We start from the raw sequence: 23,205 nt of genomic DNA, 5'->3' as shown, positions 1-23,205 counted from the left end.
GCGCAACCACGCATTCAATACTTCGAGATCGAAAATATTTCTTGAATTTGGTACTTGCAAAAGTAATGGTAAAAACAATATCAGGGCAATCAAATGTAATTGAAGGCTCAGGAAAAGCCCAGATTATGTTACCAAATGGAACAATATTATCCATAAAGAATGCATTATACGCTACTCGATCCATTCGAAATTTGTTGAGTTTTAAAGAGATACGTTTAAATGGATACCACATTGAAATGAAAAGTGTAGAAAATGTGGAATATTTATGCATTACCTTCAATGATACCCAGAAGCGTATATTGGAGAAGTTGCATGGTTTATCGAGTGGATTGTATTATACATACATAAAGACAGTTGAGGCATATACCGTCATGAACCAGAAGTTCATTGATTCAAAGGTTTACATGCTTTAGCATGACCGTCTAGGTCATCCAGGATCTACCATGATGCGTATAATCATTACCAACTCAAATGAACATCCATTATTGAGCAGAAACATTGATGTCTCAATTGATAACCTTTGCAAGGCTTGTTCCCAAGGGAAGTTGGTAATTAGACCATCACAACTAAAGGTTGATGATGAATCCCCATCATTTTTGCAAAGAATTCAAGGGGATATTTGTGGACATATTCAACCACCTTGTGGACCATTTCGATATTTTATGGTTTTGGTTGATGCATCTACCCGTTGGTCACATGTTTGCCTATTGTCTACTCGAAATGTAGCTTTTGCGAGACTTCTTGTTCAGATAATTAAGTTGCGAGCACAGTTCCCATATCATCCCATTAAGTCAATCCGACTTGATAACGCTGGTGAATTTACATCTCAAACCTTTAATGATTACTGTATGGCACTAGGTATTGATGTTGAACACCATGTTCCTCATGTCCATACTCAAAATGGTTTAGCAGAGCCATTTATCAAGCGGCTTCAATTAATAGCCCGCACTCTGCTCATGAAAACGAAATTGCCAGTCTCTGCATGGGGACATGCCATATTACATGCTGCATCATTGGTTAGATTGAGACCCATAGCCAACCACCAATATTCATCAATACAACTCGTGTTTGGACATCAGCCAAACATTTCACATTTACGAGTTTTTGGTTGTGTTGTTTATGTGCCTATTGCACCGCCACAACGAACTAAAATGGGACCTCAGCGCAGACTGGGAATTTATGTGGGTTTTGATTCACCATCTATCATTAGATATTTGGAACCTTTGACTGGTGATATATTTACAGCTCGTTTTGCTAATTGTCATTTTGATGAGACAGTTTTCCCGTCGTTAAGGGGAGAAAAGACCGTTCCAGAAGAACGGCAAGAACTGACATGGGTTGTTCCCACATTATCTCATTTTGATCCGCGAAGCACTCAATGTGAAAATGAAGTGAAAATGATCGTTCATCTTCAAGGTATTGCTAATCAAATGCCAGATGCATTTAATGATGCTTTGAAAGTGACAAAGTCACATATACCAGCTGCAAACGCACCTGCAATAATTGATGTTTCTGTTGGACAAAATAAAGTGGCAGCGAATGATTCATCCAGTGCACGCCTGAAGCGTGGTAGACCCCCAGGTTCAAAAGATTCAGCCCCTCGAAAGAGAAAGATGAGGGCACAGTTGAACCCAAATGAAATCATTCATGAAAAGAAAATGAATGATAAATCCACAATTTATGATTCTATACTTCCAGAAAAAGAAAAAGAAAATGTCCTTGATGAGACACATGTCCGTGAAGAGACAGAAGTACATGAAAGAAAAGAAATATCTATAAATTATGCATGTACTAATGAATTGTGGGATCGAAATGAAATAATCATCGACGACATTTTTGCATTTGCAATAGCCACTGAAATTATATTAAGTGATGATATTGAGCCCCGCTCTGTTGATGAATGCAGACAGAGACAAGATTGGCCTAAGTGGAAAGATTCAATCCAGGCAGAATTAAATTCCTTGGAAAGACGAAGTGTTTTTGGACCAATAGTCCAAACCCCGCCTGGTGTGAACCCCGTAGGTTACAAATGAGCATTCACAAGGAAACACAACGAGAAAAACGAGATTGCAAGATATAAAGCACGACTCGTTGCACAAAGTTTTTCACAAAAACCTGGAATTGATTATGAAAAGACATACTATCCTGTAATGGACGCAATTACGTTCCATTACTTAATAAGTTTGGTGAATTCAGAAAAACTTGACATGCGAATTATGGATGTCATCACCGTGTATCTATATGGAGAATTAGATACTAACATATATATGAAGGTCCCAGAAGGACTTAAGTTGCCTGAAGCAACTAACAAACCATGAGGTATGTTCTTAATCAAATTAAGGCGATCACTATATGGGCTGAAACAATCTGAGCGAATGTGGTATAATCGTCTCAGTGATTATTTGATTAAAGAAGGATATGCCAACAATGTCATCTGCCCTTGTGTGTTCATTAAGAAATCAAATATTGGATTTGCTATAGTGGCAGTATACGTCGATGATATGAACCTAGTTGGAACCCTTGAATAGCTCAACAAAACTGCTGACTATCTGAAAAGTGAATTTGAAATGAAAGACCTTGGAAAAACAAAATATTATCTCGGCCTGCAGATTGAGCATTATGCTAATGGAATTTTGGTCAATCAATCAACTTACATTGAAAAAATACTGAAGCGATTTGGCATGGACAAGGTTTTTCCACTTAGCACCCCAATGGTCGTTCGTTCTTTGGACATTAAGAAAGATCCATTCCGTCCAAAAGAAGATGATGAACTGGTCCTTGGTCAAGAAGTACCATATTTGAGCGCAATAGGTGCTTTATTGTATTTAGCACAATGTACTAGACCATATATAGTTTTTTCAGTTAACTTGATAGCCAGGTACAACTCTGTTCCAACAATTCATCATTGAAAGAGAGTCAAAGATGTTCTACGATACCTTCGTGGGACAATAGATATGGGTCTCTTCTACTTAGACAAGCCCACAAATGATCAGATCCTTGTTGGATACGCAGATGCTGGTTTTCTCTCCGATCCGCATAAAGTCCGCTCACAAAATGGATATGTGTTCACTTATGGAGATACTGTAATTTCATGGCGATCAACAAAGCAAACGCTAGTTGCTACATCTTCCAATCACTCGGAAATAATTGCTTTACATGAAGCAAGTCGTGAATGTTCTTGGTTAAGATCAATGATCCATCACATCCGGAATTCATGTGGTCTACCTTCAAAGACAAACAGTCCAACTGTCATATATGAAGATAATGCAGCTTGTGTCGCCTAGATGAAGGAAGGATTCATCAAATGTGATAAGACTAAACACATATCTCGAAGATTTTTCAGTGCACATGAACTTCAGAAGGGTAAAGTTATTGAAATCAGACAAATCCGTTCCAATGAAAATTTAGCAGACTTGTTCACCAAATCTCTACCAAAGTGCACATTTCAGAAGTTGGTGCAAGGAATCGGATTACGTCGGCTTACAAATTTGAAGAATGCTGAATCAGGGAGAGATACAATTCAGGGGGAGCATCCATGATACATGCATGTTGTACTCTTTTTCCTTTGATTAGGATTTTTCCTACTGGGTTTTTCCTATCAAGGTTTTAACGAGGCAACATAAGCATGCTCAACACCATCCGGGTAAAATTGTACTCTTTTTTCCTTCGCTATGGTTTTTTCCCACTGGGTTTTTACAAGCAAGGTTTTAACGAGGCAACTGATACTGATATGTGGGCATCCAAGGGGAGTGTTGTAAATAGTGGGTATGTTTGCCCACATGTGTATAGTATAAACTCACAAGCTAAATAGTAATCATTTTGTAATTTTCTATTGAAGTGGCTCTATAAATAGAGCACTTTGATTGTTCAAAGAGGGAGTACATCAAGAAGAGAAAATGAAGAAATATAATACTCTCAGTATCCCTCATTTTCTAATATCTGCAATACTTTTGTCAATGTGATATTTTGCGCCACTTTGTCCTCGTTCTTACCAAAGGTTATTTCTCTACTTTTGCCTATTTATAACAGTTAACTCATTATATGGCTCAAATTCTTTATTTTTATTGTAGATATATCATTATATTAAAATAATACTAGTTTTCAATGTTCATCAAAACTGAAATATACTTTGGTAAGTTCTGGCTTGATTTTGGTTTTTTAGTTTACAAAAAAATTGTAATCACAATTGTAAGCTCATCGTGAGGCTGAGTCAACTCCCCTCATTTTTAATGTAAATAATATTGTTTGTTCCAAAAAAAAAAACCTATTTCAAACTTTATAACTTCAAAATTGAAAAATAAAAATAAAATAATTATCAAAAGGTCTCTAAGTAAACATTATTTTGAGCCTTGTTGGAATTTTCAAGAACATAATAAGCACTAAGCAGTCTGTTTGAGGACAATGGAATATCCTAAAAAATGTCTTTGGGTTTATTGTACTATTAAAAAGTGGCAGGCCTCAACGATCATAAGTTATTTGACTTGTAGGTGATGTAGAAACAATATGATCCAAACACATCCAATAATTTTAGGTTTACAAGAATCAAATTGATTTGTATTTTAATTAATAATTTTTAAACTTTGAATGAACTAGTCATTGATTGAGATGGTTAGCAAAAAAGCGAACAGGATCATTGAATCAAGAGCAATAGTCTTTATTTGCTCTTACGTGAATTCACAATTGAAACCAAACATATTTAGTAGAGTTTATATTTACTATGAAGCCGATACAACCGTTATTATTTTGACGATTCTTGGAGATCTCTACTAATACATAGCACAAGCCAAATTGGGACCATCCTCTAACTAAAGTGGAATGATCTATAAAACAACATTTTCCTTCATTGACCCAAACAACACAATTTCAGTTTAGCAAATTTGTTGCTTCCAAATCATAATTCTTGACCACAAGAAAACTCCTTTCCATAACTAATAGCAACCTGCATCTGCTCATTAGCTCAATGGTAGGTTTGTTTCCATTCATAAGAGGATTCTTGTCCATAACAAATTGCTATAAAAAAGACCTGCCAAATATTCTTTCAAATATTTGTTACCCTAATTTTAAATATATTCCTTTTAATGCCAACCAATTCCATTGACACCCAAAAAGGCAACAACTTGATTCATTCCTTGCAAGTAGTTATGTATCTTTTGGGCGAATCACACTCTTAACACACTAGAAGAAATAACTCAAATTTTACATAAAAAATTTATACACATGTGTTAGGTTGTAATTAAGATAAATAAAATAAAATAAAATAACTATTTTCTCTAAAAAAAATTCATCGAAAAAGAGCAACCCACCATGCAATAAATGTGATAAAAAGAGTTATTCCATCGTAATCATGATTAAGGTGGCATGATTAATCATTGAGTCAGATGAAAGGCAAAGCAATTGTAACTTCAAAGTCCCCCAAAACCATATAAAACTTTATTTTTTCGGTAATGTAACTGCACATATATTTTTACTTCTCATACTTTCTTTTAATTTTTTACCGTTAAATGAAATGAAATGGAAATGAAAATAAAAATGATTTAATAAAAAATTACTAAAGATCTCCCCAGAAGGTAATTTTAATTTGGCCGATTTCCTCTCTTTTGTAATCAGTTTTGCTACAGCACTCTAGCTAATTGTCCATCATTTCCAAATATGATTTTTATGTTATGTATGCTGATCTGTCAAAATTAATTTTTATGTAGAAAAAAAGAAGAAGAGGATATGGCCCACATGGGACCCACACCAAAGCTCGCCCAACGACAGGTCTCCACGTCACTAGACACCAAACACTAATAGTCAAACACACAATGATAAGGTAAGGAGGAATGCCACTATCATTTCCCTTTGAGGTAAAAGAAAATGAAGCTGTAAATCCGGATCCGTAAAACGAGCATCTAATTACGATAAATAGCCGCGAGAAAGTTAACACTAACGGCGCCGTATCGAGACACCCGCCAGAATTTGACAGCGGGTAATAAAGTTTTTAACGACTTGAAAATTCCGTTTGGACGAATTGGGAGTTGCGAGCGTCGGTGGTGGTTAACCGCAGGTTATTTTCTTCGGTTTAGAGAGAGAGAGAGAGGGAGAGAGAGGAGTCGCTTTGTATATAAGCCACAGCGAAGCCAGAGGCCTACGATTTCTTGAAGGAAAGGAGAGAGAAACTCAGAGGAGGAGAAAGAAGGAGGGCTGTTTGGGAGACGCGCGGAGTGCAATTCATGGCTGAATCAAACGACGCCGTCTCCCTCGATATGGAGAAGATCTATCTCGGTGGAAAGGTTCGAGCTTTTTACTTCAAAGATTGAATTTTTTGAATTTTTCTATCCTTTTTATTACCCTTTTGTTTTTGGATTTTGGGTTTGCGAGATGAGAGGTTGGGGTAATTGATTGGCATTGGGTCAAGATTTTGGAGTTTAATCTTTTGAAATTTTGAATTTTCTGTATTTTGCTTCTTGGGTTCGGATTCTGGAAAATCGGGGTTAGAATCCGTTGAAATTGTGGAGTTATTTACTGTTTGGTTCCGAGAAAACGGGGGAAGATGGACGGGAAAGCTGCATTTTTGTAAATTTTGTATTCTGGGTTCTTTGTTGTTCCATTGCCGCAAGTCCTCTGTGGGCCTGTGGCATGTGACAGCGACTACTTATTTGTCTTGATATCGGTTTTGCGAAAAATTAAATTTTGGGATGCTGGAGATGTAGAAATGGTAATTCTAGATCTGCGTGTGACTTATTTGCTTGATTTCAATTTTCTTTCTACACTGTTTTTTACCGTTATGGGTACATCAAATTCTGTATTTAACATCTTCTTGCTGCATTTGCAATCTCACCTGGTTTGTTGTATTGGTGAAGTATCTTTTCTTTTCCATTCTCTTTTTATTTTAATCTCATTGTGGTATTGTTCGAGTTTCAAACTTTTATGCGAAAAGATGAATGTTTGGGATAAAATTGGATCATTAGTGTACAGATTATTGATTTAGACCCTTTTGTTGACTTCTTTGGAATTCAGCGTCAACTCAGTGATGCGGGGTTTTATCTTTTCTCATTCACATTTTTGCTGTTCTGGTTTTCTATGTTTTTTTTCTTCTTATTTCGGTTTCTCGATTCTTTGCTTCTTATGTGACGTTCTTTGTTGGCAAGAAGCGGGTTGCTTCGATGAGTCCATCTCTGGGGTTTATTCAAAGTCTGTTATCCTATATTGACGAAACCAAAGTTATACCTTCCTTTGTCTTACTTCTCAACTCTATCAACGAGTCTAGCTGTTGCTTTAACAAGCCATCTGTATCCTATTTTATTTTTTATCGGTTTCTGATTAGTTTAAAGTCATTTTCTTCTTGAATATATTTGATTCCATGCTTCTCTTTTTAACTGTCACCACTTTCTTTCCTTCCTTATTCAAAAGATTTAAATGATTGATACCCAGAACCACTTATTTGTTTCATCTTTTTTTTAGCAAAGTTATGTCAAAGATGAGGCAGGTGAGTTTTGAGTTCCTTGAAAAAGTATAAGTGCACATGGGAAGCTCTTTAGGGAATAAAATTATCTGGAACACCTGGATTCCTGGGTTTTTTTCCCTCTTTGATTATAGATAAAACACAGTAGATATCTCGAGAAAATGGCTATATGTTTTAACTATATCATATTTAGAATATCATGGTAGTAAAATAGTTTGATTTGCAGCTTTTTGATGTTTTATTTGACAATTACGTTTAGTTGTTAATCTGCAACTCATTTATCATGATATTTCATCCTCAGGAACATTTTATTCGAACTGGCTGTGGTTCAGTGTCCGTTATTGTGTATGGAGACCAAGAGAAGCCTGCACTTATCACTTATCCTGATTTAGCTCTAAATCGTAAGTGTGATAGAGTCTATTGTCCTGGTTCCGTTTTACATTGTTTGAAATGACAATCTGAGATTTACCCTTTGCTATTCCTGATAAAATCTCAAGACAGTATTTCCTCAATGGACATCAAAGCGCTCAAATATATTTATGTTTATTAGCTTCTTCTTGACGTAATTAGACTATATATTGCTAACTTTTCTGTTTATTTTGTCAAATTGAGCAGATGTGTCTTGTTTCCAAGGGTTATTCTTTTGTCCGGAAGCGGCTTCTTTGCTGCTCCACAACTTCTGCATATATCATATCAGTCCTCCTGGCCATGAGGTCTGTAAATGGTTTGCTTCAAGTGGATTTTTATTATTATATCTGTTTATCAAATCATATAACTTTTATGAAAAATACTTTATGTAACTGAAAGCCATTATTCACATAGTTTCTCTATGGAACTCTCACAAGAGTTCTTGCAGTTAGGAGCTGCTTCAGTTTGTACAGAGGATCCTGTGCCTTCAGTTGATGACTTGGCAGATCAGATCCTTGAGGTTCTCAATTTTTTTGGGTAACGACCAACACTAAGTCTTCATTTTAATTGATTTTCAAGATGTGAGTGTTTGAAACTCCTTGCTGTTGCGTCCAACATTCAAATGGTGTAGAAGCGTGTTTCCTTTTTTGCTAATCATGTTTTAATGTTGTTTTCTCTTATTGCACTAAAATCTCTTTGTGCAGGCTTGGTGCAGTTATGTGCATGGGGGTGACAGCGGGTGCTTATATCATTTCCCTATTTGCTGTAAGTTCCTTAAACCATTTGCAACTATATTTAAAAAAAATCTATCTCAGTTCACTGATCTGGGTTTGTATCATAGATGAAATATAGGGAGCGTGTCCTTGGATTGATACTTGTATCCCCTTTATGCAAAGCGCCCTCGTGGACAGAATGGTTTTATAATAAGGTTCCTTTTTCTAAACGTAGCTGTTATGTTTATAGTAAATGATTAATTTCAAATATTTTACCTATGATTAGTCATAATCTGTAGGTGATGTCGAATATGCTTTATTTCTATGGCATGTGTGGTTTGCTAAAAGAGTGTTTGCTTCAGCGATACTTCAGTAAGGTACTGCTGTGCTCCGACAATGTATCGGTTCTCTTTCACATCTACTATATTTGGTAGATTTAGTGATGAGTATGTTATGTATCTCGACAGGAGGTTCGTGGTAGTGTTGAAGTTCCAGAGTCGGATATAGTTCAAGCATGCAGAAAAGTCAGTGCTTCAGCTTATTGAAATTTCTTTTACCTCAATAGCAATTCGATTGTCCTTCTTCTTGTTTGTTATGTTTTTTTTAAGTGTTGGATTTTCAAATGGTTTTATCTGTTTGATTCACTTGGAAAGTTTCTTCTTCAGTTGCTGGAAGAGAGGCAGAGCTTAAATGTTTGGAGATTTCTTCATGCAATTAATCGGTAAATAGTGCTGGAGTTGCTATCTTGTTCTCCCTCCGCAGAGATGAGTGCAATATATTTTGCTGTGCTCTAACTTTGTTTTCCCTACTTGCAGGAGACCTGACATAACCGAAGGGTTAAAATCTCTAAGGTGTCGCACACTTATTTTTGTTGGGGATAGCTCTCCCTTCCATTCGGAGGCTCTCCACATGACCTCAAAGTTGGACAGGAGATATAGTGCCTTAGTAGAGGTACGTCCACTTTTTTCTGTTTAGCATGTTTTTACACGTTCATTGGTAGACGTGCATACAGTTGTGAAAATAAGCGAAAGAGCGTGTTCAATAGAGGATGGATGGGGTTGTTAATGCAGGTCCAGGCTTGTGGATCCATGGTGACAGAGGAGCAGCCACACGCAATGTTGATACCAATGGAGTACTTCTTCATGGGGTATGGCCTGTACCGGCCATGCCATTTCAGCGACAGCCCTAGGAGCCCGCTCAGCCCGTCTTGCATCTCCCCGGAGCTTCTCTCCCCAGAAAGCATGGGCTTGAAACTAAAACCGATAAAGACCCGTGTTTCACTTGGCCTATGACATTGTCGGAAGACAGGCAAAAAATTGGAAACAATGCAAGGGGATGTTGGGATTCGAAATCTGCTTTGATTTTTTGGTTCTTTTAAAATTTTCATTGTTTAAGGAGGAGAAGGGTAGCCGAAGAAGAAGCGTCCGGAGGGAGGGGGGAAGAGGTTGGTGTAGATACAGAAGAGGAAGAATATGTGGATGTCATGAATATATTATTAAATATAATCAAATGTTATATTAAATGGTAGGAAGGAGACTTTCATTCATTCTTTTGTAGTCACTCAAACAAATTGGATGGACATTTATTTATGATGACGAGAAATCAATAACAAAGGGGGACAACTCTTCCCATTCATTCACACAATCTCTCTCTCTCTCTCTCTCTCTCTCTCTCTCTCAAGCAAAGTATCCAATCATTCACGAGATTTTTCAGCGTGATCGGCACACGGAATGATATATCACGTGTCACCGTATAAATAGTAGAATATATATATTAAAAAGTTAATAACTTAAAAAATAAAATTTCTCACTACTAGCATAAAAACACGTGGTATATCCATTCGTATTCTCATCATAATGAAAATTTTCTCCAATCATTCATACCTAAATGAATATGGTTGGCTTTTGGCTTGTGATATGTGGCTTGAATAGTTACGGGTGTTCATCCTTGCACATGAAATTCAAGTACTTTTGAGACTCAAAAATATTTTCTTTAAAAGTAGTTTTAATCATTTTAAAAGCATTTTCAAACGAGTAATAAAAAAAAATATCTCTATAGTAGGGTTTCTAGGATAAGCCTGTTTATAGAACTTACAACCGTTGGATTTCATCTAACGGTGTCAAGACGATACCGCAGCATTTTGCATTCCCGTTATCCGTACTAAAACCATTCCGTAAAGAAACGACATCGTAGCTCACACTTCATCTTTATCCAGACAATAGGAAGCGGACCGGCGAAAATCCCGCGAGAACAGCCGTGGGTTTAAGACTTCAAGTAAAACCCATACCCTACCCTACCCAGGAGAGAGAAAGAGAGGGAGCACCAGCTGCTGCTGCGAGAGTCGGCAACCACCGTTGCCGGCGTTCATACGTCACCGTCTTGGTTGCACCTGTAAGTGAAAAGCTTCAATTTTTAACTTTTTTTATTTCTGAAAACTTGAATTTTTTGAATTTTAGTTCCTTCATTTTGGAAGTTTTCTGGTGCACTGACGTTTTGGTATGATTTTTTGTTTTGTTTGTTTGATATATTTGATGATTAAAAACTGTTTGAAATAGATGGAATTTGGCTTAATTGGTGTTGAAATGTCACCTGCTTTCCGGAGGCTCTTGTTGCCCATTTGCCAAAATCCCTCGCTTCGATTGCATAACAAGCTTAGTCCAGTTTCCAGGTCACTATTGCTCCCTGTTCAATTAAAGCCTTTGTCTTGTGCTGCTTTGGATGTGATTGACTCGAATCCCATCAGTGGGTCGTGTCTCGAATTTGCCCCAAACTCTGAGACTCAGCTTCGTCAAGTAAGATTAGATAATGGCTATTCACCTGATCAGGAAATTGTAGGAAGCAATGTGAAAACCAGGCCTTTAGTTTTCGATACCAAAAAGAGGCTTATGCATTATTCTGGGATGCTTCGTACCTGTGTTTCGCTAAGGTCTTTGAATGAGGGGAAGGCTATTCATGGACAGGTGATAAAAGAAGGGATTGATCCGGATTCGCATTTGTGGGTTTCATTGGTTAATGTTTATGCAAAGTGTGGGGACTCCGGGTATGCACGTAAAGTGCTTGATGTGATGCCGGAAAGAGATGTTGTGTCGTGGACTTCTTTAATTCAGGGGTTTGTAGTCGAAGGTTCCGGTGTTGACGCTGTTAAATTGTTCTGTGAGATGAAGAAAGATGGTACAAAAGCAAATGACTTTGCATTGGCAACTGGGCTGAAAGCATGTTCTTTGTGCTCCGATTTAGGTTTTGGGAAACAGTTGCATGCTGAAGCAGTGAAACAGGGGTTGTTATTGGATGCTTTTGTTGGTTCTGCTCTAGTCGGTCTTTATGCAAAATGTGGTGATATGGAACTTGCAGATAGAGTGTTATTTTGTATGCCTGAGCAGGATGTGGTATCATGGAATGCACTGCTGAATGGGTATGCTCAGGAAGGTGACGGAAAAAAATCTTTGGAATTGTTCTGCAGAATGACAGAATCAGAAATAAGGTTGAGCAAGTCCACCTTGTCCACTGTCCTCAAGGGTTGTGCAAACTCGGGAAATTTGAGCGGAGGCCAGTTTTTGCATTCTCTAGTTGTCAAAATTGGGTTTCAGATAGATGAATTCTTGGGTTGCAGTCTTGTTGATATGTATTCAAAGTGTGGGATGGCAGTCGATGCGGTAAAAGCATTCAGGACGATTGAAAATCCTGATGTAGTGGCCTGGAGTGCAATTATCTCATGCCTTGATCAACAAGGGCAATGGCAAGAAGTGCCTCAGCTATTTCGTGAAATGATAAGTACAGGCATCTCACCAAATAAATTTACCCTTTCTAGTATCATTAGTGCTGCCACTGATCTCAGAGACCTTCATTTTGGTGAAAGTATCCATGCTTTTGCATGGAAATATGGTTGTGAAGCTGATATTTCAGTCAGCAATGCTCTAATCACAATGTATATGAAAAGTGGGCGTTTGCTAGATGGTGCTCAGGTTTTTGAGGCAATGACAAACCCTGATTTGATTTCATGGAATGCCCTTTTATCTGGAGCACACAATCATGAGTTATCTGACCTAGGGCCAAGAGTGTTCCACCAAATGCTTGTGGAAGGTTTGAAGCCCAACATGTACTCATTCATTAGTGTTTTAAGGTGTTGCTCTAGCCTTTTGGATGTGGACCTTGGAAAACAAATACATTCCCATATTATCAAAACTAACCTCGATGATAATGACTTTGTTGGGACAGCTCTCATTGACATGTATGCCAAAGGCAGGTTTGTGGAAGATGCTGTGAAAGCTTTCAATAGATTGAGTAATCGAGACCTCTTCACTTGGACAGTCATCATTACTGGTTATGCCCAAACTGATCAAGCAGAGGAATCTGTTGCTTGCTTCAATAAGATGCAACAAGAAGGCGTGAAGCCAAATGAGTTCAGCATCGCTGGCTGTTTGAGTGCTTGCTCCCGTACAGCTATGCTGGAAAATGGGCGGCAGCTCCACTCAATGGTAATTAAGAGTGGGCATCTGGAAGATTTGTTTGTTACTAGTGCACTTGTTGATATGTATGCAAAATGTGGGTGCATCAGTGATGCTGAGGATATCTTTGAGGGCTTGGTTTCACGAGATACAGTGTCATGGAATATCATGGTGTGTGGATATTCCCAATATGGGCAAGGAGAGAAGGCTCTTGAAGCCTTTTCGACAATGTTGGATGAAGGTGCCATACCAAATGAGATCACCTTCATTGGTGTTCTTTCTGCATGCAGCCACCTGGGTCTAGTCGAAGAAGGGAAAAAGCACTTCGACTCACTGAGCAATGTTTTCGGGATCACTCCTACAATTGAGCATTATGCTTGTATGGTTGATATTCTCGGCAGGGCTGGAAAGTTTAATGAGATTGAAACCTTTATCGAGACAAAGGAACTAACACCGTATGCCATTATTTGGGAGACTGTTCTTGGGGCTTGTAAGATGCATGGAAATGTTGAATTTGGTGAAACAGCAGCAAGAAGGCTTTTTGAGCTTAAACCTGAGATGGATTCAACATATATCTTGCTATCTAATATCTTTGCAGTCAAAGGCAGGTGGGACGATGTTAGCAAAGTCAGGAAATTAATGCAGAGTCAAGGTGTTAAAAAAGAACCTGGTTGTAGCTGGGTTGAGGTTGATGGTCAAGTCAACATTTTTGTCTCTCAAGATGGTACGCATCCAAGAATTGGGGATATTCATTTGAAATTGGAGGAACTAGGAGAAAAGCTATATTCATTAGATTATATACCGGAAACAGAAGACGTGCTTCATAGAATCACTGAAAGAGAAAAAAAGGAACATCTCCAATATCACAGTGAAAGGTTGGCTCTTGGTTTTGCCCTTATAAGTACCAGTCATCCAAAAACTATTCGGATCTTTAAAAATCTACGCATCTGTGGAGACTGCCATGACGTTATGAAGCTTGTCTCCGATGTCACAAATCGGGAAATAGTTGTTCGTGACATCAGGCGGTTTCATCATTTTAAGAATGGAACTTGCTCCTGTAAGGACTTCTGGTGATATGGCATTAGAAGCTCTATGGTCTGGATATGGGTTCACCCACAGCAAATTCTAAACACTTTCCTCGTTACGAGCTGAGCCACAGTTTCGTACCAAAGGAACTCCGCCCTAATCTTATCAGAGTACTTCTTCTCGACATATTATGTGCTTCTTTTTTTCATATCATAACTAGACAATTCAAAAAATTGTGTTTCCTGATTAAATTTTTTTTTCTTTCTCTGTTGAACAAAATGAGCAGGTATGCCCCGTTCAAAGTCCTTTTTGTCCTGAAGCGGCTGCTTTCATGCTCCACATTTGCATACATCATATCAAATTCTTCTTGCCACAAGGTCTGTAGATGGTTTTCGTTGAGTGCATTTCTATTATCTTTGTTTCTAGAATCTTATAATTTTTGGGAAGAATATATTATGAATCTGAATGCTGTTATTCAGTCGTTTCTCTTCAGGACTTCACAATAGTTCTTGCTGTTGAGAGCTGCTTCGCTCCTGATGATCTTGTGCTTCTGTTAATGACATGGCAGAGTCCTTGTGGTTCTCAACTATGTTGTGCAACTACTACTGTCTCTTCATTAGTCACGTTTGGTCCGTACATGAGTTAAGGCAAACGAGCTCGTGGCTTTGATACATATTCTTTGTCTGCAGAGCACCAGCTTGGTAGGCCGAGTGATGATTATGCTATGCATCTCAATAGGAGGTTCATCGTTCTTCTGAAGTTCCAGAATCAGATATGATTCGAGCAAGCAGTACCCTGTCTAGAGAATGAGTTGCCTTGTTCGTGAAGTTGATAGCAGGGGCACATCCAAGCACGTCTCTACTTCATCTGTGTAAAAGAAGAAAGTGCAGTACCTCTACAAGTGGAAATCCTGGGCCGTGTAGACCGAACGGGGAGTCGGAAACAGCAGTATAAAACTGCAGCTGCTCGGCGTCTATGCTATGTGAAGTTGGAAAGCCAGACGGTACCATCGTATTGGCTGCTGTCGAGTTTTATCTTCTCTTTCTTCTCAGCGTTTTTCCCTTTTCGTTTGCTTCCCCTTTTCTGCGACGATGTCATTGTATGTGCAGCATTCGTGGATCTGTTCACCTTTTCATCTTCCTCATCTTTGTGTTCATCTTCTCCCTTGTTATCTATGTAAAAAAGAAGTTCATCATCCACTTTCTTGCCATCCAACTTAGAAGCTGCTGGTTGCAAGGAGTCTGATTTGGATATATCAAGAGCCAGTTTGGTACGAAACTTCGCAAGAACACATATTAATATAACCAAGAATCGTTCCCACAAAATACCTAACCTTTCTCATCACTTTCTTCTCTCTTCAACGACAAGTCCCTCTTGAACAAATCAACAGACACATTGTACACCTCGCGAACCACCGGAGCGAGCAGCGCGACACTCTTCGAAGAACCGCAAGAAGCAGAGCACATGGACTGCAGCTGAAATAAGTCCTCTGCGGCTGACACTCGATCCAAAGGGTCGTCTTTCGGATGATTCTGGCTCCGAAAGATCAATGCGGCGTAGAACCGAATGGATTCGAGATGCGGGTCGACTCGGGCTTGCATCAATTCGTAGAATTCCTCAGAAAGTCGGATAATTTGGGGTTTTGCTTGTCAAATTCGGATAAAGGTTTTGGATTGATTGGGTTAGCTTGAGGTCGTAGTTTTTGCCGATTAGAGTTTTCATGTTTGGCGTATCCGGAGAATTTGTGGAGCCAATTAGAGCGAGAGCCATGGTTGAATGCTGAAATGCGACCAATTTGTGTTTCGGTGAGGAATGTGATAGAGAAGGAGATGAGCTGAAGAAAAACCCTAATTCTATGCAACGGTCTAGGGTCCAAGGGGGGTAAATGATTGAAAAACACCTCATTTGAAAGTGTACTTTAAATAATTGAAAGCATTTTAGTGAAAATATTTTTTAGTATTAGAAGCATTTTGAAGTGCATTTTAAAAGACCCAATCGTTATTACTTATTTCAAAATTCACTTGTATTTTTATTAAGAATTAGTTCCAAAAGCATTTTTATATGATTCTCAATAAAGCTAAGTGATTTTACAAAAGCTTTTCGAGTGCTTCTTTTTAAAAGTGATTCAATATGTCTTCTAAGTTAGTTCCTAATTTACCCACTATAAAAAATAAAAGTTATCAGCTATCCATGTTTATACAAGAATTTAATGTAAGTGGTACATTATTTTGTAGTATTACTAATTCATTTATCGTAAAATAAGTGAACGACATAGTTAACGCTCTTTTTACTTAATGTATATTATTAGTTAGATAATAAGATAATTAGATCATTAGATAATAAGGTATATTATTTGACAACAAAAAGGATAATTAGATACAAATCCATTTACACACTCAAAAACTACTTTTTTTTTTCTTCTTATTTTTAGTTACGCCCACTGTAATTTGATTTTGATCTTATTTTACATCTTGAAGCTCAAAGTTCGCTCCATATTACCTTGTTTCTATTATTTCCGTCCGAAAACCATCAAATATGCTGATGTGGATTAAAAATTACATTTTTAGAAGACTTATTTTTAGTTACATTCTCTGAAACTTGATTTCGTTTCCACTTGCCCCTGAAACTCAAATCTATTCAATATCAAAATTGAAACAAGACAATTTAGAGTGAACTTTGAGTTTTAAGGAATAAAGCATCGACTTTTGAGTTTCAAGAGATAAAGTATAACCAAAATCGAGTTTTAGAGAGTATAATCAAAATATAAGCCAAAACTTAACAGTTATTTAATGAAATACACAAAAACAAACCAAAGCCAAGCAAATATTGGATTTTAAGGAATAAATGATGATTTTTGAATTTCAATGCCGATATCTAAAAATATGCTTTGTTTTTTTCCTTCTTCTTCAAGAAGAGATTTTTCAATGTAATTGGAATACGAGGTGGTATAACACATGTTATTATACAAATAGTGAAATATATGTGTGTTAAAAAGTTAATAACTTAAAAAATACAATTTTTCACCATTTACATAAAAACACATGATACGCTACCGTAACGATGAGTTGCGTCGTCACCTTGAAAAACTTCTCCTTCTCAAGACGACCAGACCATGGACGTGTCGTCTCGTACTCTATTGGTTGAAAAGTGGAACCACCACATACGTTACTCTGGCTAGCCAATCAGATGCTGAGAAACACGTACAGCAGCCAAGCAAATCGATTTCACGACTACATCGTTGTACTGACAAAACGAAAGATTGAACCTGCCAAAATATAAAGATCGTTTCTTTTCTGGTGAAGAATCCTCATAACGATCCACCAACTTAACTGCCCTCCTCACTGTTCGATTCAATCTCTGCGTTCTTGTTCAAATTCCAAAGAGAGAGAATCATGGCGAAGCTGAAGCAAATTCTAGTAGCTATCTCAGTGTTGTTGGCGGTGTTAGCGTCCGTGCCATTCTCCGAGTGTGTTAAGAAGCCAGCGGCAGGCGCCAGGAAGGAAGACATTCCTTTCATCAAATGCCAAGTCTGCGAGAAGCTCGCATCTCAGCTGCACCGGCAAGTCGAGAAGAAGCGAGCTGAGATCGCCCCAAAGAAGGTATTGAGATTTCCAAGTGCTTTTGTTTGAGATTTCGAATAGTGGGTTTTGTTCCTTTTGTTGAATTTGATTGAGGGTAGTTTGTATTTTTTTGGCGATAGATCTCGGAGTATCAGATAATTGAGATTTCGGAGAATGTCTGTAATTTGAAGAAGCAGGAAGCTGATTGGATTTTGCAGATTGATATAGTTGAGAAAGGAGATAAGCTGGAGGTATGAATAGCAATTGCTTTGGGTTTGATTTCGGTTTTAGAGCTGTTTGATGTTTTTGGATTTTGCTTTGGAGGTATGAATTGGTGTTTTCTGTGCTTTTACTTGATACGGTGTTTTCATCAGAGAAATTATTGCTTTAGTTTCATGAAGGAGAACATCTGTTTCTCTGCGGGTGTATAGCGCAAGTATGACAATGTCGATGCAGTTGTACAAACTTCAGTCGGGTATTGTTGTATAGACACATTGTTGTTCATTGTCCTCGCCTGCTAAATCATTTGTTACTTTTCAGTTGGTGGATCAAGGTTCTGAAGGACAATGTAATTCCGAATGCAAGACAATCGAGCGAGCTTGTCAGGAGGTGAGGTTTTCTGGGTAAATTTGCTTCCTAATACAATTGTTCCTTGAAGCCAATCTAGTTAGATTCGCTGCCTTTTCCTTTTGGTTGACCGAGGAAGTCGACAACTGCCGAATGATTTCTTAATAGAATAACAAGTGATCATTCCATATCGAGATGAAGTTAATCTGTTACAATTGAACTAAGTTCGAATCCGGAATATTGCAGGTTTTAGGGTATTCTGATACAGATGTTGCAGAATATCTATATACATCCAAGCCTGACCTTGGTTCATTGGTGAATTATCTATGCAAAGACCTCACTAAAGCATGCAGTACCAAGCCTCCCCCAGTTCCTAAGGTAACTGCTTTCTTTGACTTGATATTCAATTCAGTTCATTCTTTGCGGCAATGCGTTTGCAAGGATCATGCTCTATTGTGCGTCTCCATACTTTATTTTTGATATGATCCATGCAACTATTGTGCATTTCCATCTACGTACTCTTATCTTCGACTTCTTTCTGTATGTCTTGAACTTAAAGGTATGCAAATTTGGTTTTTTAAGCAAACAAAAGATGCTGGCCTTGAAATTTCTTTTTACACTCATGCGTGACCACTGACGGTATCTTTTTATTCCATAACCTACAAAATTTGAGACCCTAGTAAGATTGACATGGAGATTTGTGGCTGCTGCCTCGCATGCATGTTAATCTCCAGTCTCTACCACTATTATGGAGGTCTCTAGTATCATTATGTTACATAAGATAGTATTCTAGATGTTTCGCTTTGCACAACTTGTTCCACGATCAAGACACTTACTTTGACACTCATGATAGTTTCTTGTGTGTTCCAGAATAGGATTCCTGGGGAAGCTTTCGTGGCCAAGTCGGAGAAAGAAGCTGAAATGGAAAGGATAATGAAATCTATGGAGGTAATTGTCCTTACTTCGCTGAGAAATTTCATGCCGTTCTAGTGGTGCTGAACTTTGAGCTATATTCTGCTTTACCATTCTTCAGGGTATGCCAGGAGCCCCAGGCATGAAGATGTACTCAAAAGATGATTTGATGAACATAAATAATTTTGGCGGCAAAGATGCTGATGATGAAGATGATGATGACAATGATGAGACTCTGTTACCCTCGAATTTGGTAATTACAAAATTTTAACTCTAAAATTCTCCAACCAAAATCGTATTATTTCTATTGACATTTAAAAATTTTCACTCAACAGGGAAAAATCATGAGAGAAAAAGAGAGTGCAAAGAATGACTTGAAACAGAAGATCACCACCGGAATTGTGAAGACCAGAGAGACACTAAAGAAGCATGCAAACAAAGTCTCTAACTGGTTCCGGCAAACGTGGCGGCGAGTGAAAAAGACGGCTTCAGAGAAGGGTACGAAGGGCAACAAGGGAGAGCTTTAGAACACACACTCAGAGTTATAGGAGTTGTAGTAGAGAGTTATCAGGTTTTTGTTAATTGTATCAATATGCTTATGACATTTTAGGTACAAAATTTGATCAAAAGTTGGAAGACATTTGCTTGAGGTTTTATACTACGTTGTTTTTCACTGCAATTGTAGCAATTTCTGCTACATTGCTCGAGCTTTCGAGTTTATGCGAATGAAAAATCTTAAAGAAAGAAGTAAGAACAGATGAGATTTATAGAATTGCAAGACATCCAAGGAAAATAGATCAATTCAAAACCTTTTAGCATCAAAATTTTGACATTACAATGTTAAGAAATGAATAATTCGAAGTACATAGGCTACAATGCTGCCTCCTAGCACACGTCTACTGAGAGGCAACAATCCACAACACTGAGTTTGTTGCAATTATGGATTGCTTTCTTGATGGAGCAATACCAAAACGCAACTTAGCGCATTTTGTAGCATTGAACCCTCGAGACTGTGCATCGTCGGCCATTTAACGAATACTTGAGCATTATGTCAATATCACGGGGATTCTTTTTGTTTTGCGCCACAGTCATGCTTCCGACAATTGACTCTCCTTGACATACTGTTAGCACATCTTCCAGGTACAGGACTGTTTGCTTCCAGTGAGTAGACCGTGATCTTGGCCCTGCATTACATTTCACTTTGTCAGAAAAGATATGATTACCTACGGAGAAGCAGGTTGTATACAAAAATAACAATTCACTTCATCCGAAAACACCATACAGTAGTTTACTGAAAAAATTGAGTTGCGGAACACCACTGAGGAAATTATAACAAATTTACTAAAATGAATGCTGTAGAAAACGCTGGAAACCTATGAGCAATCTATTCTTTTCCATTTCTATGTTGCTATAAATGGCCTTATTTCTAAGACAAACTTTGATCCACAAATGAATAAAAATAAGCAAAATTATTGACCTGTGGAGAAGCCCATCAATTTATGACACTTCGTAAATGACACATCAAAGTAGGCTACAAGAGCATGAATGAAATCATCACGCTCAGCGACAAGCTTGAAAGGGGCCGTGAAGGAAGCATCTCCTGGAGTCATCTTAGATATATCCATTGTCTGAACGAAGGAAACTGAAGAAAATTAGTGGAAACAATTGACAGCACAAAGGGGGCAAAGACTTATTTCACGTAGTGTAGCAGGGCGAAAACAGGATATGTGTTTCCCACCTTGAGTAACTGACTGTTTGTAACAATTTGGTTTTGGTCAACGGTGTCCACAAGGGGCTCCATCATGGCTTGCTTCTTGATGCAACTCATGTCAAAGCCATAAACATTGTTCCAAACTGGAATAACATGCAAAGTAGAGGCAAGAAGCAAAAAATCAACAAGATGCACTGCAAGCTACACGTTCATTTGTGTGACACTAAAGAACATTTGAGCCTCCACAGATGCTAAACCGGACACGCACAAAAATTCAAAAGGCTTACATTCTATCTTGTCCTCTTTGTACTCTGCATCCTCAATAGCTGTCAAAAAGAGAGACGCTTTGTCTGGTAGTAGAATTCCATCATCTACCTAAAAGAAGAAAAGACAGAACACATTCAAAAGTTTATGCCATGGCTCCATAGTTTATATGCAAAAATCAGCAAGTAGCAATCAACTAATAGGACCCTAGAACACTACAACTGCAATGACTGTCCCTGGAAAAGGGTCACAGGAACCTATCGGCCACCCAACTGAATGGATAGTTTGCATGAAGTTTAGGTATTCTTGACCAAGATACCACAAACAATAAATTTGGAATGTAAATACTACTTACAAGCCATTTATCACGAGCATAGAGGACTGTATTTAACATATTCTCAAACAACAAAAAATATCCCATCCATTCTGAGATAATAATATCCACTTTAGGGACTGGAAGCTCAATTTCTTCAATCTTCCCCTTCAGAACGGTTATTACTGCATTTATCAAATAACGAATGTGTAAGCATAATCCTCAGTTTGTCAAACCAATGTCAAGAGACTGAACGAAACTACAAGCAGGTATGAACTTCAAAAACTTTACGATTAGAATATCCGTTTGTTTCAACAATCTCTTTTGCCATGTCAGCCATGTCGGAGCACTCAACCTGTGGGTAAAATAATTTTTTAAATCAATAATATTAAGGAGACATAAACAAACTACATTGCAAAATAGGAAATACTATACATTCCAAGAAATAAATTTTTAACAAACTTTCATTAGGAAAAACATACCGCATAAACATGCTTTGCGCCCGCTTTTGCACAAAATAGGGACAAAATTCCAGTCCCAGCTCCCACGTCAAGAACAATCTTGTCCTTTATTAGAAACTTATTCTGATAGATAACATTCTGATATGTCTTAGTCCTCACTAAATCTTTCAACATTTCCTGCAACATAACAATAGTCAGTAAGCACCAAATCAGCATTACAAGAACGAAATACAGAACCGTTTCGCATCCAAGTGGAATGCACTTACTTCATGAATACCTGCAATCAAAAGAAAACACAAAGATAAGCCTTTCAGTAGCATCGTAATTTTGCGACTCGCTCTATTACTTGGTGCCATTAGCACTTAAAATCAAAACTCCCAATCAACTAAACTAGCACAATATCTAACTTCGAAAACAAAATCCAACCAAGTTCGAACTTTACAAAACCACACCTGAGCTCAAAACCAAACGCAAACAATTCGAGACCATTCTATTACTTGCTTCCATTGCACCTTAAAGCAACGCTCCCAATCAAACGAAAACCAGCACAAAAGTCTAACTTCCAAAACAAAATGCAACCAAGTTCTGAACTTGCGATACCCACACCGAAAACCTAATCACGAAAACTAAAAAAACCCCTTTTCCAATCCCATTATCTAAGTTTTCAAACCATCCAAACAAAAACCCAGAAGCAAAAAACAGAGAATCGAAGAAAGTAAGTTTTTTTTTTCTTTACCGAAGTGAGAGTAGGAGTCGAAGTAATAGTCAGCGCTGGTCTTGCCATCGGCTTCGACGAAGGAGACCTCCGGCTCGCCCATGGAGTCATCGACGGCCTTGTCGAGCTCGGGGTCGCACATGGACTCGTCGGGGTTGGAGCTCTCGGGGACGTCTTTTACGGCTTCGCCGGGGTGGCCGAAGCCCGCCCCCGAGCCCTGGTTGCTGCTGCTGCTGCTGTTGGTGTTCTTTCGGCGACCCATTGACAGGCGGATTTAGGGTTTTGCGAGGGGTTTTTGGGTACTTAATGGGCTCGCAGATTTGAGCTTTTATTTTTTGTTTCCAAAATTAGCGGAAGAGGTCCTTTTCCTCTTCAAGTGGCCGGAGACTTTGGTACATGCTGATGAAACGACGTCGGCAATAATTCCAATAGACAGACAACCATGTCAATTAAATGGATTATTTTTAGTTTTTCTTTTCTTTTCTTAGCTGTTACCCGCATATAGGGGATAGGGTAATGCACTACTAACTTGAGAGTTTATGACGTGTTTAATTTGACATCAACATGAAGTAACAATGAATCAATCATCCACCTGACTCAATAATTACTTTAATGCCCGCTGTTACCCGCCTGTACTAATTTGCAAGCCAACACTACCAAACTTGA

General features: G+C 38.1%; 4 protein-coding genes across 6 annotated transcripts; 3 read left to right on the top strand and 1 right to left on the bottom strand.

Moving 5' to 3' along the window:
• Window positions 1-6,058: 6,058 nt before the first annotated feature.
• LOC126605060 (protein NDL1-like) lies at window positions 6,059-10,209 on the top strand. The gene is made up of 11 exons (XM_050272410.1): window positions 6,059-6,272; window positions 7,746-7,845; window positions 8,060-8,157; window positions 8,301-8,389; window positions 8,557-8,617; window positions 8,694-8,780; window positions 8,865-8,942; window positions 9,033-9,089; window positions 9,231-9,286; window positions 9,381-9,516; window positions 9,636-10,209. Exons 1-11 carry the CDS (start codon window positions 6,213-6,215, stop codon window positions 9,855-9,857), a joined length of 1,044 nt encoding a protein of 347 aa, XP_050128367.1. The 5' UTR covers window positions 6,059-6,212; the 3' UTR covers window positions 9,858-10,209.
• Window positions 10,210-10,750: 541 nt separating this feature from the next.
• Window positions 10,751-16,131, top strand: LOC126605059 (pentatricopeptide repeat-containing protein At3g24000, mitochondrial-like). 2 transcript variants are annotated; one of them, XM_050272409.1, is made up of 4 exons: window positions 10,751-10,956; window positions 11,121-14,206; window positions 14,323-14,413; window positions 14,530-16,131. In XM_050272409.1, the coding sequence occupies exon 2, from the start codon at window positions 11,121-11,123 to the stop codon at window positions 14,082-14,084; it is 2,964 nt and encodes a 987-aa protein (XP_050128366.1). In that variant the 5' UTR covers window positions 10,751-10,956; the 3' UTR covers window positions 14,085-14,206; window positions 14,323-14,413; window positions 14,530-16,131. The 2 variants fall into 2 exon arrangements, with proteins under 2 accessions (XP_050128366.1, XP_050128365.1); XM_050272408.1 differs by having other exon boundaries at window positions 14,516-16,131.
• A 1,030-nt stretch (window positions 16,132-17,161) lies between these two features.
• Window positions 17,162-19,731, top strand: LOC126605058 (uncharacterized). Its single transcript, XM_050272407.1, has 7 exons — window positions 17,162-17,635; window positions 17,737-17,847; window positions 18,137-18,205; window positions 18,410-18,541; window positions 19,034-19,111; window positions 19,197-19,328; window positions 19,411-19,731. Exons 1-7 carry the CDS (start codon window positions 17,429-17,431, stop codon window positions 19,600-19,602), a joined length of 921 nt encoding a protein of 306 aa, XP_050128364.1. The 5' UTR covers window positions 17,162-17,428; the 3' UTR covers window positions 19,603-19,731.
• A 126-nt stretch (window positions 19,732-19,857) lies between these two features.
• Window positions 19,858-22,933, bottom strand: LOC126605057 (probable protein arginine N-methyltransferase 1). 2 transcript variants are annotated; one of them, XM_050272405.1, is made up of 8 exons: window positions 22,566-22,933; window positions 21,846-22,017; window positions 21,655-21,718; window positions 21,406-21,548; window positions 21,074-21,161; window positions 20,814-20,929; window positions 20,553-20,703; window positions 19,858-20,259 (listed from the first exon to the last, which is right to left on the bottom strand). In XM_050272405.1, the coding sequence occupies exons 1-8, from the start codon at window positions 22,799-22,801 to the stop codon at window positions 20,054-20,056; spliced, it is 1,176 nt and encodes a 391-aa protein (XP_050128362.1). In that variant the 5' UTR covers window positions 22,802-22,933; the 3' UTR covers window positions 19,858-20,053. The 2 variants fall into 2 exon arrangements, with proteins under 2 accessions (XP_050128362.1, XP_050128363.1); XM_050272406.1 differs by lacking the exon at window positions 22,566-22,933 and adding an exon at window positions 22,091-22,424 and having other exon boundaries at window positions 21,846-22,001.
• Between the last annotated feature and the right edge of the window lie 272 nt (window positions 22,934-23,205).

Source organism: Malus sylvestris, chromosome 15 (assembly GCF_916048215.2).
Source record: "Malus sylvestris chromosome 15, drMalSylv7.2, whole genome shotgun sequence".
NCBI classification, from domain to species: Eukaryota; Viridiplantae; Streptophyta; class Magnoliopsida; order Rosales; family Rosaceae; genus Malus; species Malus sylvestris.
This window is presented reverse-complemented; position numbering and strand designations above follow the sequence as displayed.

Bases quoted from the DNA above. Each gene is read 5' to 3' on its own strand.
- LOC126605059 (XM_050272409.1), top strand. From the start codon at position 11,121: ATGGAATTTGGCTTAATTGGTGTTGAAATGTCACCTGCTTTCCGGAGG.
- LOC126605057 (XM_050272405.1), bottom strand. From the start codon at position 22,801: ATGGGTCGCCGAAAGAACACCAACAGCAGCAGCAGCAGCAACCAGGGC. The intron at 21,162-21,405 runs GTAAGTAGTATT...TTCTTCTTTTAG, and splicing joins ATGCTCGTGATAAATGGCTT to GTAGATGATGGAATTCTACT. The intron at 20,930-21,073 runs GTAAGCCTTTTG...ATGTTATTCCAG, and splicing joins CAAAGAGGACAAGATAGAAT to TTTGGAACAATGTTTATGGC.
- LOC126605060 (XM_050272410.1), top strand. From the start codon at position 6,213: ATGGCTGAATCAAACGACGCCGTCTCCCTCGATATGGAGAAGATCTAT. The intron at 7,846-8,059 runs GTAAGTGTGATA...CAAATTGAGCAG, and splicing joins TCCTGATTTAGCTCTAAATC to ATGTGTCTTGTTTCCAAGGG. The intron at 9,517-9,635 runs GTACGTCCACTT...TTGTTAATGCAG, and splicing joins GATATAGTGCCTTAGTAGAG to GTCCAGGCTTGTGGATCCAT.
- LOC126605058 (XM_050272407.1), top strand. From the start codon at position 17,429: ATGGCGAAGCTGAAGCAAATTCTAGTAGCTATCTCAGTGTTGTTGGCG. The intron at 18,542-19,033 runs GTAACTGCTTTC...TGTGTGTTCCAG, and splicing joins AGCCTCCCCCAGTTCCTAAG to AATAGGATTCCTGGGGAAGC. The intron at 19,112-19,196 runs GTAATTGTCCTT...ACCATTCTTCAG, and splicing joins GGATAATGAAATCTATGGAG to GGTATGCCAGGAGCCCCAGG.